Source organism: Antechinus flavipes, chromosome 3 (genome assembly GCF_016432865.1).
Source record: "Antechinus flavipes isolate AdamAnt ecotype Samford, QLD, Australia chromosome 3, AdamAnt_v2, whole genome shotgun sequence".
NCBI lineage: Eukaryota > Metazoa > Chordata > Mammalia > Dasyuromorphia > Dasyuridae > Antechinus > Antechinus flavipes.
The window spans coordinates 339536010-339553056 of record NC_067400.1 but is presented as its reverse complement, the minus strand read 5'-3'; the positions used below and the strand labels follow the sequence as shown (position 1 = coordinate 339553056).

General features: G+C 38.2%; 1 protein-coding gene across 1 annotated transcript in view; it reads left to right on the top strand.

Moving 5' to 3' along the window:
- Window positions 1-10200, top strand: part of MYO7B (myosin VIIB) — a 113373-nt gene extending 103173 nt beyond the window's left edge. Inside the window, 7 exon segments of the mRNA XM_051990624.1 lie at window positions 1756-1843; window positions 2079-2185; window positions 3489-3674; window positions 5596-5712; window positions 7032-7115; window positions 7614-7733; window positions 8898-10200. Coding sequence (XP_051846584.1) covers window positions 1756-1843; window positions 2079-2185; window positions 3489-3674; window positions 5596-5712; window positions 7032-7115; window positions 7614-7733; window positions 8898-8987 — 792 coding nt within the window. The 3' untranslated portion in view covers window positions 8988-10200.
- Window positions 10201-17047: the final 6847 nt, after the last annotated feature.

The following is a 17047-nucleotide window of genomic DNA, read 5'->3' as shown; positions in this document are numbered from 1 at the left end:
TATTATCTAGAACAAAGTATGCAAGAAAAGCAATTAAAAGATATTATCAAAGAAATAGGTGACCAGAAAAAGAAGTAAACCAATGTGTTTCATTGGTATCCATAAAATCATGAAATAGGAAGATCCCAGAACTTTGCATTAGTCCTCGTGGGGGATTCATGGAAAGAATCACTTACTATAGCTGCACAAAGCAGGAAGGCACAGAGGATTGCTATCTGTGCCACTGAAGGAAATATCTATGTATAAGAATTTATAGATATTTCAAAGTATTACTATTATTTTAAAAAATTATATTCAATAGAAATCTACTTTTCTGTGCCTTGCACTTATTGCTATTAGCTTTATCCTTTAGGGCTAATCATAGTTTAATTAGCATTTTCTACATGATAGCTCCTTAAAATTTGATTTCTTTAGGATAAGTTTCTTCAGCAATCCTTGAGTAATATAATTTTAAATCTTCTTACCAAACTAGTTAACTTGGTCTGGGCTTGTACCTCCAAGTCAACAAGGATTAATTAAACACCTACCATGTGCTAAATATTCTTTTGAGTCCTGACTATGCAAAAACAAAATGAAAAGCAGCTCCTGTCCTCAAATAGCTTATATTATATATATATGTGTGTGTGTGTGTGTGTGTGTGTGTGTATGTATGTGTGTATATATATATATATATATTATTATTATTATTATAGTATTAACAATATATTCCTCACCCTGGGAGATAAGTGCTATTATTATCTCTATTTTGCACTTGAGGAAAATGAAGAAATCAGGAGTTAAGTGACTTTCACAGAGTTACAGAGCTACTAAATATTTAGCTAGTAAATGAGTGAGGCTAGCTTTGATTTCGTCTCCCTCACTCCAGGACTGATCTACCTGTTTCCTAAGTAGAAGAGAAAATACCAACAGTGGAGTGAATTAGAAAAAAATCTCATTCTGAGTGTAAATCAAACCATTTCTTAAGCTTTATATTTCTAGCTTTTTTTTTTGACATCATAGCTAATATGGGAATTTTTAAAAATATTTATTTTATTTAATAATAACTTTATATTGACAGAATCCATGCCAGGGTAATTTTTTTACAGCATTATCCCTTGCATTCACTTCTGTTCCGATTTTTCCCCTCCCTCCCTCCCTCCACCCCCTCCCCTAGATGGCAAGCAGTCCTAATATGGGAATTTTTTGCATGACTTCACATGTATAATGGGTATCCATTTGCTTGCTTTCTCATGGTTGGGAAAGGGGCTGGAGAGAGGAAGAGAATTAGGAACTCAAAAAAATATATTAATGTTAGAAAAGGCCCAACATAGAAAGCAGTGCCTGAACTGAGCTTTAGAAGAAGTTTGGGATTTTAAGAAATAAAGGTGGAAAAAGGGATGAAAGGCACATGTACAAAGGCACAGACATGGAGGATTGAGTAAGGAATGGCTGCTAGGCCAATTTGACTGAACAGCAGTGTGGGTAAAGGGAAATAATATGTAATAAATCTAGACAGATAGGCTGGAGAAAAGGTGACTCAGAACCAAACACAATAATCTAGATGTGATTTCACTATAGGAGAGCAAAATTCAAATAACTCAATTCAGGCAATTGTCTCTTTGCTTACTTATGTTCTGGGTTCCCCTAGAAAACCCTGTTACCTCCCACCACCTGGCCCACCCTTTCTGCTCATTCCTTAGCATGGAGCTGCCTGGGGGCAGAGCTTTGCATTGTTCTTAGCTGCCATCTAATCTCACATTTGTTCTCCTCCATCAGGTCATCAGTCAAAAAGAAAAAGACTTCTTCTTTGATTCCTTAAGGGAGGTGTCCGATTGGATAAAAAAGACCAAGCCCACAAAAGAAGGTAAAGGGAGAAAGATTCATGCATCATCGAGAGTAGAAAGTGAAAACCATGAGAATTCCATCTTGACAGATGTTAAATAGAATCCTTGAATCGAAAAATTTAGAGCTTCAAAGATCTTTGAGATCATCTAGTCAATGCCCTAATTTTACTGTTTAAAAAAAATTAGAGGCCTACAGCCCTTGAGCCTGAGAGGACCTTGACCTTGTCACTGATGGCCATAATTTTATTCTCTCAGGGGCAACAGTAACCCTGACTTACCATGTGTACTTCATGAGAAAACTCTGGCTGAATGTCTCCCCTGGGAAAGATTTGAATGCTGACACCATCCTTCATTATCATCAGGTAAAAGAGCTGCCCATTAGTACCACCAAGGGATGGACTACTGGCCTCTGGCCCATATAGACCTCCAGTGCAAAGAAAAAGAATCATGAACTAGGGTGATCAGGAGAAGCTTCAAGGAAGAGGCTGGATATCGTTGATTTATGCATTTAATAAGCCCTTATTAAACATATTCTATGTACCAGACATTATTTTAGATTCAAAAAAGGCAGAAATGAAACCATTCAATCAGGCTTTAAAAGACAGGGAAGATTTGGACAAGGGGGGGTGGGATGGGAAGTTCTGGTTGGGAGCTTATAGAGAAAGCTGAGGTAGGAGTGAGCATGGGTAGAGTAGGGAGTCCATGGTAGGTAGCAATGGCAGCTAAGGTTGGAGGAGTAGGTTGGGGGCCAGATTGTAGAGGTTTTTGAATCTGAAGAAGAATTGGGATTTAATGGAGAGTCAAAGACTCTTGGATATTTCACTATGACCAAATACTCAACATGAGCTAAGTGATATGGAGAATATACTCTATTTAAGCAGAGTGTTATTATATATGTTGTGAGAACATAGAATGGTATCAGTGAGCTCAGTAGATTGGAGGGAGGGGATAGGAAGCAGGAAACTCGATCATGTAACATTAGATTTAAGGGCAGTCAAATCCTATTCCTTAATATTTTACATTTGGAAAAACTGAGGACCAGAGAGGTGAGGAAACTTCCCAGTTTCACACAGCTAATTAGGGACAGAACCTGGATGAGAACTCAAAGGTCATGCTCTTCCAGGGCCCTCATTCCTGCGATACACTGAGATCTGAAAGACATGTGAGCTGTAAATCACAAAGCATTTAGCCATATCTTGCACTAGAGGAATCAGAGAAACACACACACACAAGCACATAAATGTTTACAGCTGAGTTTTAACTAGCTGAAACTGTGCCTGGGACCAATTCATTCAGGGATGGGAACAATTCAGTCTCATTACTAGTGCCAGAAGGGAGCATTGTGCCAGGCACTGTGCTGAAATTCTACCTTAATGATTCATTAATATTTTCCTGGGATCTATTTTTAAGAAACAAATCTCCCTGGTAGGAGAGACATATGAAGCCCTAATACCTGAACGATTTCTTGGCCGTTTTGGGGGGCAGGAGACGGGAGCAGTTGGAAGAGGTAGGAGAGACAGGAGAGTTCTGGTGTAGCAACATGGTGGGGACATGAAGAGCTACCACATATAAACTTCTATTTACCAGTTTTGCCAAGGGGCCAGGCGGTCTTGAAACATCAGTACATTAGGAGGAATGCTCGATTTGACTGCCTTTCTATTTTAGGAGCTGCCCAAGTACCTGCGTGGATTCCACAAATGCTCCAGGGAGGATGCCATCCAGCTTGCAGGACTCATTTACAAGGTCAAATTTGACAATGACAGGACCCAGCTAGCCACTGTCTCCAAAATCCTGAAGGAACTGGTGCCTGGGAACTTAATTCAATCGATGTCTTCAGAAGAATGGAAAAAGGTTATTGGTCTGCCCTTAGGAATCTCCATCCTTTCCCTAGTAACCACATACTGAGTAATCTATTGACCTGGGAAAGTATAGGAAAAGGAAAGAGAGGGGGGACTCCAGGTCTCTCTCGGGTAGTCCTATTCAGTCTCATTTCTCCAATTCCATTTCTTCACATCTAATAGATCAGCAAGAAGCAATGGATGCTTTGTACCTTAGCTTTAAGCTTCCCAATACAACCCCTCCATACACACACACACACACACACACACACACACACACACACACACACACACAGTTACTCAATCAAGTAATATTCACTCAGGTTGTTACAGTTCTTAAAGATCTATGAAGCAGGAGCTAGGGAAAGTATTATTATTCCTGTTTTACAAATGCAAAAATGGAGGCTCAAAGAGGCTAAATGACTTGCCATTAATAACTGAAGTCTGAGCTTCCTGTCCTCTAATCCAATATTCTTTCAACTATACAGTGTAGCTACTAGCTTATAAACAAATGTAATTTTAAAAAATCATTAAGTTTTTTAAGTCTTTATTTCTAAATATAAAAGGGAAGGAGGAAAGGAAGGGAAAAAGAAAGGAAGGAGAAAGGGAGGGAGGGAAGGAGAGAGAAGAAAGGAAGGGAGAGAGAGTGGGAGAAAGGAAGGAAGGGAGGGAAGGAATAAAGAAGGGAGGGAAGGAGGAAGGAAGGGAGGAAAGGAAAGAAGAGATGGAGGGAGGAAGGAAGGATGGAAGGAAGGGAAGGAGGGAGGGAGGAAGAAAGGAAGGGAAGGAAGAAGGGAGGAAGAGAGGAAAGGAAGGGAGGGAAGGAGAGAGGGAGGGAAGGAAAGGAAAAAAATCAGATTAGTAAGACTAACTAACATATCAACCAAGGCTACCAATATTTGCAATATTCTATATCTATTGTTCTCCTCTGCAAAGAAGGGAAAAGAGATGCATTTCTCATCTCCAGCCACGTTTGATTATTTTAATAATCAGAATCCAAGATTTTGTTATTTGTTATTGTAATTACAGTTTCTATTTGCATTGTTGTGGGCACTGTGTATATTATTTGCCTGGTTTGGCTCACTTTGCTTTTTATCACTTCACACTTCTCTGAATTCTTTTTTCATCTTTTTGTAATAGTGCAATAATATTCCATTACATTTTTGTGCCATTTTCTAATTTAGAGATAGCTACATTGTTTCTATTTGTTATTTCAAAAACACTGCTATGAATATACTGTTGTACATAATATCATTCTCAGTATTTTTGTCCTCCTTGGGATAGGTATGCTTAATGATCAGCTCTCTGGATCAAAGGTTATGAGTATAACTTTATTTAACCATAATTCCAAATCATACCACAACAAAAGCATCTTTCTTTCCACAGCCTCTCCAGTATTTACTATTCCCATTTTTGACATCTTTATCAATTTGCTGGGTTTCAGATAAAACCCCAAAGTTGTTTTGATTTGTATTTCTCTTATTAGTAATAACTTAGAGCAGTCTTTCAGATGGTTGTTAATAGTTGACAATTCTTTTGAGAATTATTGTAAACAAGAATTATGTAGGTAGTAAACAAAAGAGAGAAAAATTGGTTTTTAACTCTTTAAATTCTGTATATAACACTTCAAAAAAACTCACAATAAAATTCAAAATAGAATGGAAAAAGAGCATCATAGACAAAAAACTCAAAGGAAAATTCACTTTTTAAAGAGACTTACAGGAGGAATAAAAAAGAGTAGGTATTAATTCCTGTAAAGTGAAGCATATTTGGATTGTGAGCCTGAATTTTCCTGTCAGCTTTACTAGCATAGGTTAAATTGGTCAGTCTGTCCAATCTCCAGTCCAGTGCTAGTGTTCCATCATGATAGAGCATCCTCTTGCTTCTGTCTAAGTAGCTTCCACTCACCCATGCTTATATACCCTCCTTTACAGAATATCTTTGCGGCTTACAATAAGTATGAAAAGAACACAGTGGAGGAAGCCAAGGTGGCCTTCCTGCGGCTGATTTATCGCTGGCCCACCTTTGGGTCAGCCTTCTTTGAGGTGAAGGTAGGTTCTGTTTCACACCCGCCAATCCTGACCCTCCCACTACAGAAACTCATTCACTTGAAAGAAAAGTGGTGGATTAAGTATCTCCTCCACCTGCTGAATCTTTTCCTTTTCAGAGTACCTTCTCCTTCTCCATAAACGCCTTGTAGGTACCTAGTTATTTTGCACCTCATCTCTCCCATTAGAAAGTAAACTCCTTCAGGATAGCCATGTTTTTGCCTTTCTTTGTATCCCAGCACTTCACACTATGTGGTACATAATAAGTGCTCAATTAAATGCTTGTCGACTGACTGTGGATTGACCTATGTATGGGGCACTATGCTAAGCAGTGAGGATGTGAAAAGGATACTAATGGTGATGATTATTCATTTGTACGGGGCTTTCCCCACCCCTAGAACAGTGAGATAGTTCAACAACTATTATCCCCAATTTTTGATGTATAAATTGATATTTAGGAAAGTTAAGTTGATTCCCCAGAGCCACAAACTATTACACTGGTAGTAGATTTAGAGCTAGAAGAGACCTGAGAAGTGATATAACTAGTTTCAGACTAGCTGAGCAACTCTAGGAAAGTCACCCTGGGTTTTCCTCAATTTTCCTCATTTGTAAAATAAGCTGGAGAAGGAAATGACAAACACTCCAGTATCTCTACCAAGTAAACCCCAAATGGGTTCATGAAGAGTAGGATAGCTCTCAACAACAACAATAATCTGATCAATACCCTAGTTTTACAGATAAGGGAACTAAGGCTCTAAGAGGTGAAATGACTTGCCTAAATTCACAAAGACAATACCAAAGCTGGAATCTAAATCCCAGATCTTTACTTAAAGATTTTTTCCATTTCTCACACCAGGAACCACTCAGTTCTCAGAGAGTTTATAATCTAAGGTTTTTCCCTTTAATCCTATCTGGAAAGTCTCTTTGTAGGGTGTGTGTGTGTGTGTGTGTGTGTGTGTGTGTCTAAGCTATTTCTGCCTCCCTGAGAATATGACTGGGACCATTCTGTTCCTATATGTAAGTGGCAGTAGGGATGCGCAAGGGTGATGAAAAGGGAAATGTAATTTGACATCTCCCTTCTCTAGCAGTCACTGGATTATAAGGATTCAAGAGATTTAAGAACTAAACCCTGCCCAAGTGAGCCAGGCCAAGACTTATGAAGAAGGGCAATGCTATTCTCAACTCCATCCCAAATTCCCTATTCAATTAATACCAATTAATTTTTTTGGGGGGGGCAGGGGAAGGTGGGGGGAGGTGGATTAGGGGTTGAAGTGAGGAACATCCATAATCTCCTCTTTTTCTTCTCCACCTCTCCATTCCAGCAAAGCTCAGAACCCACCTACCCAGAAATCATCCTCATTGCCATCAACAAACATGGATTGCAGCTCATCCATCCCAAGACCAAGGTCAGAGAAATCATTAACCTGGCTAGATCCCCAATAAGGTCATAAGATGACAGGGGCTGAACAACAACTACCATTTCTGAAGAGGGGTGGTGGGAGAAGAGCTCTACAGAGCCCAGGATTGAGATACAACAAGGTCCTTCCCAATTAGGGAGTAGTGCTGTCCAGGGTCAGTGGTGGGGAGGAAGAGAGAAAGGAAAGTGGAAGAAAGGATAATGGAGGGGGTCCTAGTTAAGACTCTGGGGTCAGGACAGATATCTAGGATACTTTATTAGTCTCCTACAAGATAGAACAGATAGAAGTAGCTTCATTTGATGGATTGGGATTCAAACAGATTAAACACTAGACCAAGGACACATCATGAGAGTCGGTGGCAGAGGTCACTTCCCTGACTGCCTTTAATTAAGTGTCTTACCCCTTTTCCCCAAAGTTCTTCCCCCAGCTTTGGTTTCTTGAATTCTTTCCTCTGTTCATTACCTCTCCCTGTGCTTCTTCCTGCAGGAGCTCCTTAACACCTACCCCTTTACAAAAATCTCCAGCTGGAGCAGTGGAAGCACCTACTTCCACCTGGTTCTTGGGAATCTTGTGAGGGGGAATCGGCTGCTGTGTGAGACCTCCCTGGTGAGCCCACATTGGGCGGGGCATGCAAGGGACCCCTTTGGAGGTGGGGGGAGGACAAGGGAACATGGAGCACGGATTCTTTGGTTTTGTTTCCAGTAGAAGAGGAATAGAAACAGGAAAAAGAGATACAATTTAAGTCTATCTTGTCTTGAAGATAGGGCTGGTGAAGGAGAAACAACTATAGACAAAAATATTTTGTTATGAAATTTCAAAGATCCAAGATTTCCCACATGGCCTCAGTCTTTTTTGCTTTCTCATTCATTCACTCAACACAAACCCTTATTAAGCACCTGCTATATATAAAGAACTATGTTAGATTCTGGACTTTCAAGCACAGTATGGGCAACAATTCTCAAAGTGTGGTCCAGGGATTCCTTGGGCTACTCAAAACTCTTTTGTATAATAATAGTTACTACTTATTCAGTACTTTAAGCGTCACAAAGCACTTTATACACATTACCTTACTTAATGCTCAGATAACAATATTGTGAAGTAGGTAAATGCTATTATTTATCCCCATTTTATAGATGAGGAAACTGAAGTTGAGAAAAGTTAAATGATTTGCACGGAAGTGTCTGAGGCAGGATTTGAACTCAGGTCTTCCTGGTCATTGTATCATCATTTTATTCCTACACTGAAAATTCCATCAGAACAAGGACCATGGGGCTTTACTTATCTGTATCCCTACCACCAAATATACCTAATACAGAGATTTTTGCATACATATGTATAATATACACATCCATGTTTATATGTGTGTGTACATATTCTTCTATTAAATATTTGTCGCATTAAGATCTTCTCTTGGACAGCTAGGTGGCACAGTGCATAAAGTGCTAGGCTTGGAATCAGGAAAACCTAAGTTTAAATCTGGTCTCTGACACAGAAGTGATCCTGAGTAAGTCATTTAACCTTTGTTGATCTCAATTTCCTCCACTGTAAAATGAGGATAATAATATCACCTACTTCTCAGGTTTGTTGTGACAGTCAAATGAGATACTATTTGTAGAGCTTAGCACGATGTCCAGCACATAGTAGGCACTATATAAATGCTTGTTCCCCTTCCTCCCCTTTCCCAGATCCTGGGATTCTGTGACACACTCCCCCGTCTCCCCGTTGGCCCACCCTGATCATTGTGTGTCCCCTCTGTGTCTCCTGCTCCAGGGCTATAAGATGGATGATCTGCTGACATCCTACGTGCAGCTGTTCTTGAGTTCTGTGAACAAGCAGAAGAATTTCCGAACCTTAGATTGAGGGGCGACGTTAGCTGAGCTCACAACTACCCATTCACCTCCATCTTGCTGAATGAATGGTCAGAAACTCTCATCCCCACAGAGAAACCTAAGGCTGTTTTACCTCTCGTTACCTCATCTTGGAATGGACTGATTTCATACAGAGCCTTAACTAGGAATGTTTACACCAGGGCAAGCAACACAAAGTGAAGCATGTTCTTAATTTGGGATTGAGAGACAGGGTGGAATGAAGGAGGGCAAGAGACTACTCCATGAGGGAGGAGAGACATCAGAGCCACCTGGGCATCCAGTAGAGCCAGTTTGCTGCTGGGGAAGATACTACCCACTGTCTGGTAGCTTCCTATTGTTCAAAATAGAATTCATTATCCTCCCACGTGTAGCCAATTTTCCTTCAAATTTACCTGTTTCTCTTGAAAATGCGACTATCTTTCTAGTCATCCCAATTTATAACCTCAGAATCATCCTCATTTCTTCCTTCTTATTTATTCCCCATATCCAATCACTCAATGTACCTCTCACTTATCCACTTAAAGTAACCATCATCCTAGTTCAGGCCCTTATAACTTCTCACCCAAATATCTAAAATAGTTTCCTGAGCATTTCTTATTTCTAGTATCTCCTCTCTTCAGTCTATCTTCTGCACTGCTACCAAAATAATTTTCCTAAAAAACAGATCTCACTACTTCATTCCCTTGACTAGAAATCATCCGTGGCTCTCTATTACCACTAGAATAAAATAAAAAACTCCTCACTTTAATATTTAAAGTTGCTCACTGTTTGCTTCCCACCTGCCTTTCCAGATTTATTTTACACTATTCCCTTTTTACACATTTTATATTCCAGCCAATATATTCTCCTAGTTTATAATTCAATCATTCATCTCTGTTCCTGTCTACTCCAACTGTCCCCATCTCCTGGAATTTACTTCATCTTTACATCCTACTCCTAGAATCTTTATCTTTCAAGGTTCAAAATAGGAATATTTCTGATGGTGGTATTTCCTGATGCCCTCCACCAGAAGATAATTCACTCCCTCTCTTCAAAAGTGATCTTGTATTTACTATATAAATATTAAATCTCCAATAAAATGTAACCTCCTTGAAGTTGTATCTGTTTTTTATTTTGTTTTTGTATCTCCAAGACCTAATAAAGTATATTCATGCTATAGGCATTAGGTACCTAATTAAATTAAATTTAATTTAAATTAACAATAATCATGTCTTTGTAATTTCTTCACACCCAAATTCCTGACACCATAATATTCTGTTTTGTGGGGGTTTGTTTATTGTGGTAGGGTTTTTTTTTGGGGGGGAGGGTTGGTGGTTTTTCTACATTTTATCACATAATCAATTTTTGTAAAAACATCATGTGAAACATATATATTCTTTAATGCTCCCATTCACAAGATGCTATGAGTATTTCCAATTTAACTTCAATAGTTTGCTTAGTTCTATTTTCCTTTTTATTATCAGTGTTAAGATTTATCCAGTTCTGAGCATTAACATTAAAATCACCTATAATTACAGTTGATGTAATTTTTTTGTGTTTCAGTTAATCCTTTATGATGTTATCCCATTTGGTGATATATGTTTAGTATTAATATTGTGCTTATTACAACACCTTATGTGTAATGTAATTTCCAGCTTACCTCTCTTGACATTATGTATTTTTGTGTTTTTTTTTCTTTAATGGATTTCAATCCTTGCTTTGTTGAGATTGCCTGATGAATAGGAAATATAATTCCAGTCTTTTTTGTTCATTTTTTATATGCATTTATTTTTAGATGTGTTTTTTCATATAACAAATTTGATTTTTTTTTATTAATTCTGATTCTCTTTCATCATATTGTTTAATTACTTACATTAGAGGTTAATATTGTTAGGCTTGTTTTTTCCTACATTTGTTTCTTTTGTGTTGATTTAATCTTTTTTCTTTTAAGTTAGCATTTTGTTTCAATGATTAATCTCTTATGTTATTTTGACGCTAAGCTATTCCCAAAGCACATCCCTCTCCCATTTCCATTTATCTACCTTACCTCAAATTCCTTAGTTTTACTTAAATTTATAATTTTGCTTTCTATGTATCTATTTCTATTCCTTTTCTTTCTCTTTCCCTGCTGAGCTACGCTGAACTAAATGTGTGGTTCAAAATTTTCCTTCCCAATTTCCATTTCCTCTCTAGCTTCAAATAACATTCTTTTTGTGCCACTATTTCCCAAAAAGTTTTCCTTTATTTTGTCCTCCTTATTTCTCTTTCTACTTTATTATGAATTCTAATTTCTAATGTGTGGGCTTATTTATACTAGGAGACCTTCCTGTCTCTATCATGAGACTATAGATTCTGAAATAACAAATTGAATTTCCTCCTCTAAACACTTTTTTGTTACTTTATTTAATCATCTTACTCCATTCTTTCTCTTTTCTAGTGTGCTTCATTCTTAAAATATCAATTGATGAAGGAAATAATGCTAAATGGAAGCAGTGGGATATGTTGTGAATCAATCTATGTTTTGAGTTATGAGTTCTGGTCCTTCCTTTTCCCTTACCATGATCCTTGGAAGATGGTCACCTACCTGCAAGTTTATGTAGCTTCAGAAAGGGCCAAAGAATGGCTGATACAGTGTTTGCTTCTGGACAACTCCAGGAGAAATACCAGGAGCAGAACAGAGAGATCTGTATGCAATATTTGTCGATCTGACCAAGGCAATTGATACCATCAGTCATGAGACTTTGTGAACAATAATGACACAAATGTAAAAAACAGTCATTTTTGCTTTGACCAGAAATCCTAAGGGTCTTCCCCTCCCAGATTCATTGATTCATTTATTATTTATATTTTTTGGACTAGGCTAAAGAGGAAATTTTTTGTCTCAATTGCTACCTAGCCTTAATCACTGAATGGGTGCAGCCTTAGTCAAACTGAGACCTGTTGAGGACCTTAGCTTAAAAAGTCCAAGGTCTCCCCTTCATCCAGGGCCATCTCCAGTCTGATCTACATCTTGACACTGGACCCAGCTGGCTCTAGAGGGAAAAGTGAGACAAGTGACCTTGCACAGCCTCCCTCACTTAAATCCAGCTCACTCACATATCATGGTATCACCTCCCTGATGTCATGGTCCTTTTCAAGAACAAAGGACAAACAACTTAACTTATTCCCCAATAGCTTCCATTCTTATTATTAGATTAGAGAAATGATCATCCTTCCTTTGTTTACCTATGTACTTGGCAGGGGTGAATTTCCAGCTTTCCTGTCTCTTATCTCCTTTCTCCCCTGCAGCTTCCCGCTGTGTTATTCTGCTTACAAAAGATAGTGACTTATATTTATAGGGGAATTACAGGATTTGGTACTTCCTCTTTTTTCATGTCTTAAATCTTTAACCCTGAAGGGCCTTTTTTGATCCTTTATTTTTTTCTTTTGTTTATTAATTACTTTTTATTTAAATAACCTATAAACATGAAAACTTGGCTTCATTACTTAGTCTCCTCTTGATGGTTGTGCTTATAGAGGCAGCTGGATGATCTAGTGGATAAAGTTTGTTATTTACCTTGGGAAATTAGCCACATGATAGTGGGCAAATCACTTACCCTCCTCCAAGCCTCGGCTGTAAAATGAGAATGATAATAGCACTTACCTCACAGAGTTGTTCTGAGGATCAAATGAGATTATATGTGTAATATGTACTGCAAATCTTAAAAGGCTTAATAAATGATTGCTGCTCCTATTTTGTAGTGAGCACCTAGGTGGTGCTGTGGATAGAACATCTGGTCTAGAGTTCAAAAGATTTTTCTTCCTGAGTTCAAATCCATCCTTAGACCCTTACTAGATATGTAAACCTGGGCAAATCATTTAAACCTGTTTGCCTCAGTTTCTTCATCTGTAATATAAGCAGGGAAATAAAAGAGCCAAAGCACTATAGTATCTCTGCCAAGAAAACCCCAAATGGGGTTTAAAAGAGTCAAACACAAATCTTATTATTTACCTGTTTTTGTTTGGAGAATTTTTGTAAATCAAATATTCTTATCACCTTTGTGGTATAACTACAGAAATGTCTCAAATGCCTCTCATGTTGAAATTACATCTTTTTATTGAAAGATATTATTTTGGGTTCCTACTTCAGTTCTTTTGGGTTTTGCTTTTTAAAAAAAATATATATATATACTATCCAATTTTCTTCTTTGAGTTCTCACCCCTGAAACATAATGCTGTGTTACTCAAACTGACAGTCCTTCATATTTGATAGTCTTTCTCTTGGCTACTAGCAAAATACGTTGTTTTTGAAAATGTTAAATTTTACCACGAGCCTTCCTCAGTGTTTCAAGCATGGGTTTTTTTTTTCCTTACAGCAATCTGTAGATTCAGTAAATCAGTGCTTCACTATCTATGTTCAAAGTTTCTGGGCAGTTGCTGATTTGTTTTTTACCCCCTGCAGAATGACATTCATGTTTTTCATCTGTCTTGTTCTGCTAGGAGAACTACAATCCTTAAATTGACTCTGCACACTGACTTCAAAATAAGTTGTTTTGGCTTCTTATATAATATTCATATGTTCCATTCAAGTTGTTGCTTTTTTTTTACTTCTGATAATTTCTTCCAATTCTGTATTTTTTGTGTTCCAAATTTATTCTTTCTCTCTGTCTTTGTCTCTGTCTCTCTCTCTCTTCAAAACTTTGGAGAAATTATTATCCATGATCACATCTATGTTTGGTACTTTCTATTTTTAAGTCATGATTTCTGAACTAATTTAATTTCTAATTCCTTCACCTACAATTTTTATTTCTCTTTTAAATAATTCTAGAATTTCTTTTGAATATTAAATGATATCCAGAGATTCTACAGAATTGCCTTTTCGATTGAGGAGTTTGGGTTCATCTTCCTTTAAAGTATAATGCATGTGCAAAGTATTCTGACTTCTCTTTAAATTTTTATTCTTTCTTCCTTTTTTCTTTATGATCCTCTCTTTTGTTTTATCTGCTTGTAAGCCATGTTTTTGCTTGGTCTTCCTTTTTTGAACTTTTAATCTTTATTTTAGGCTATGTGTCTCTGCTAGGAGGAATCCTATCTCCCTTCCACTGCTGCAGAGACCCCACAATATTGAACATCTTCAGCCTCCTTGTCTTGAGGATATGTGGCCCCAGACTGATTGTCTGCCCAGAAAAGGTTATTTTATGGGGAGAAAATTGGCCCAAAATGGATTTCCAGTCCCCTCTCCCTTGGGCATGCAAGCTCTTTACTCCTCTAACAAGTTCTATTTTTCAAACTACTTGAATGGAAAACAATATTTCTTCCCTGTACCATTTACCTCTCAGTTGTTCTGCCTTTCTTTCACCTAACAGGACAAAATCAGTGCCTGGAACCTCTTGCATCATGAGTCATTGCTACAGAAGGTATCTCTACAGTTGGACTCTTAAGCACAAATCCTTGAAAGCCACTTCACTCACTGTGCTTGATGGAGATGGGGATTATTAAGTACATTTTGCTGGAATTTCAAGTAGTTTTATTTAATGAATTCACAGTCACCTTTATTCTTATAAATCTTTATTGTGCAAAGCAATGAAAATGAATTACAATATATCTCATGTGCTGTAGTTGATAAATACAGGATTACAGTTCATGGGTCCAGTAGCCTCAGACATTTACAAACAGGCCCACTACCAGGATTCAGTGAAAATGTTCTTCCCTCCTTCTTTGTGACCAAGCATTCCCACAAGGTCAGTCTCAACACAAGAACATCTACAAGGCTGAGCCCTCGCCTTTCACAGTATTAAACAACACTCTTAATGCAGGGCAGACATGCATCAGTGTGATACTGAAAAGAACCTTGGACTGGGAATCAGCAGTTGGGGGTTCTAGACCCACTTCCAGTACTAACTAGACATGTGATCTTGGATGAATGACAACCTTCTCCAGATCTCAGCTTCCTCAGTTACTGAATGAAGATGGGTAAGGCTTCTTTAAACCTAATAATCTAAGAGTCTGAATCCTCTCTGGCTATTATAAGGAAATTAACCTGAATCTAGTCCAATTGAAAACTGTCCTTACATAATTGGTTGGAGGGAAGGACAAAAGAAAAGCGATCATTTCATGTTTTCTGTCCCTCACTACTGAGATGTATAGGAATTGCTAGTCCAGGCTTTGCAAGTCAGTGCATAAGAATGCTTTATATTTTACGTGATGTCCAAATACAAATAATTATTAATAGGAATTCCAAAACATGAAAAGTAGAGGGGCTAGATAGTGGATTTCATTATAGTGAGGCAGCAGAGGAAGAAGCCTAAATTTGTCTCATCTTAGCTTTGTAACTTTAGACAAGTGCCTTTCTCTCTCTCTGCCTCATTTATCTCATCTGTCAAAATAAAGGGATTTGATTGCTCTAAGATCCCTCTTACATCTATCTTTCTGTAATGAGACTCCTTGATGTTCTGGTGCTGAATGATAGGAAAGGGATGGGCCCCTCTCCAACTACAACAGATTCCTATTTGGGATCAGATGAATTTACCCATGGTTAGTTCATTTATTTCACTTTTTCGGCAAAGTAGACTTTGGAGACAGAGACAAAAAGGTGCTCAATAAGTATTTGGAAAAAGACAGACTACAGGTTTCTGTCAATCCTTCAAATGTTTCCTTCTTTTCTCTTGCTCTTCCTCCATCCTTACCCTGCTCCTGCCAAACTCACCAGCTCCACACCACATTGCAGGGCTGGCTAAAGGCACTGAAATTCTAGGGGAGGATAAAATATCTAACCCGCTTCTCGGTCCCTGAAGAAAGGCAATAGGCAGGATGGCTTGCTAGCAATAACTTGAGTATAACTTCCCCTCTTAAGCAAGATATTATAGAAGGAAGCCATCCTTTGAGCCTAGACTGACTTTTCCAGCCTGTGAAAGTAGGCATACAGACTTTGCATGATATTGCTTTTCAACACAGAGTACTTGAAGGCTGTGGTCACTTCTGTACTTTCATTTTCCACATCCACTCTATGCTTCTTCATCTATCCAAGCTTGTCCATCTTTCCAGGCCGGGACAGTTCCTGCTTCCTCCTTTCTCAGTACCCCCATCCATGCTAGTCTATCTGTCTGTCTATTTGTCTGTCTCTGCTGTCTTCCCAGAGCACTTTGTGATTTACAGCCCATAAGCCTTTATTTCATTATCTTTTGTTAGGAGGTACAGTTTCCTAAATGTTTTAGAGGTTTGAGTCTCATCTCCTCAACTGGACCATGGTTTCTTTAAGGAAAAGGAATATATCTTCTCACAGGATTGTTGCAAGAAAAGCGCTGTGTAAGAGAGCACTCTATAAATGGGAAGCAGTGGTTTCTCTTGGCCCCTCCATGGCTTCCAGCATAGGACTGAGAGTGCTCTATGAATATTTGTTTAATTAAATTGAATGGGACTGAGCCACACCATCTACAAGGTGGCCAAGAATCTGGGAGTGAGAGTGCCACCTCATCATCGCTTTAAGGCATCTGAACAAAGTCTGATGTGGACCTAAAGCAATGAATCTTAACATTTTTGATGTCATAGACCCTTTTGGGAGTCTGGTGCCTGGGGTTCTAGGGATCCCTTTGCAGAATTATGCTTTCAAATGCATAAAATATATATAATTACAAAAGAAATCATTTATCTGGGAAGAGAGGATATATATATTTCCCATTCAAGTCCACTGACCTCCTCAAATCTATCCATAGATGTATAGGAATTGCTAGTCCAGGCTTTGCAAGTCAGTGCATAAGAATGCTTTATATTTTACGTGATGTCCAAATACAAATAATTATTAATAGGAATTCCAAAACATGAAAAGTAGAGGGGCTAGATAGTGGATTTCATTATAGTGAGGCAGCAGAGGAAGAAGCCTAAATTTGTCTCATCTTAGCTTTGTAACTTTAGACAAGTGCCTTTCTCTCTCTCTGCCTCATTTATCTCATCTGTCAAAATAAAGGGATTTGATTGCTCTAAGATCCCTCTTACATCTATCTTTCTGTAATGAGACTCCTTGATGTTCTGGTGCTGAATGATAGGAAAGGGATGGGCCCCTCTCCCAACTACAACAGATTCCTATTTGGGATCAGA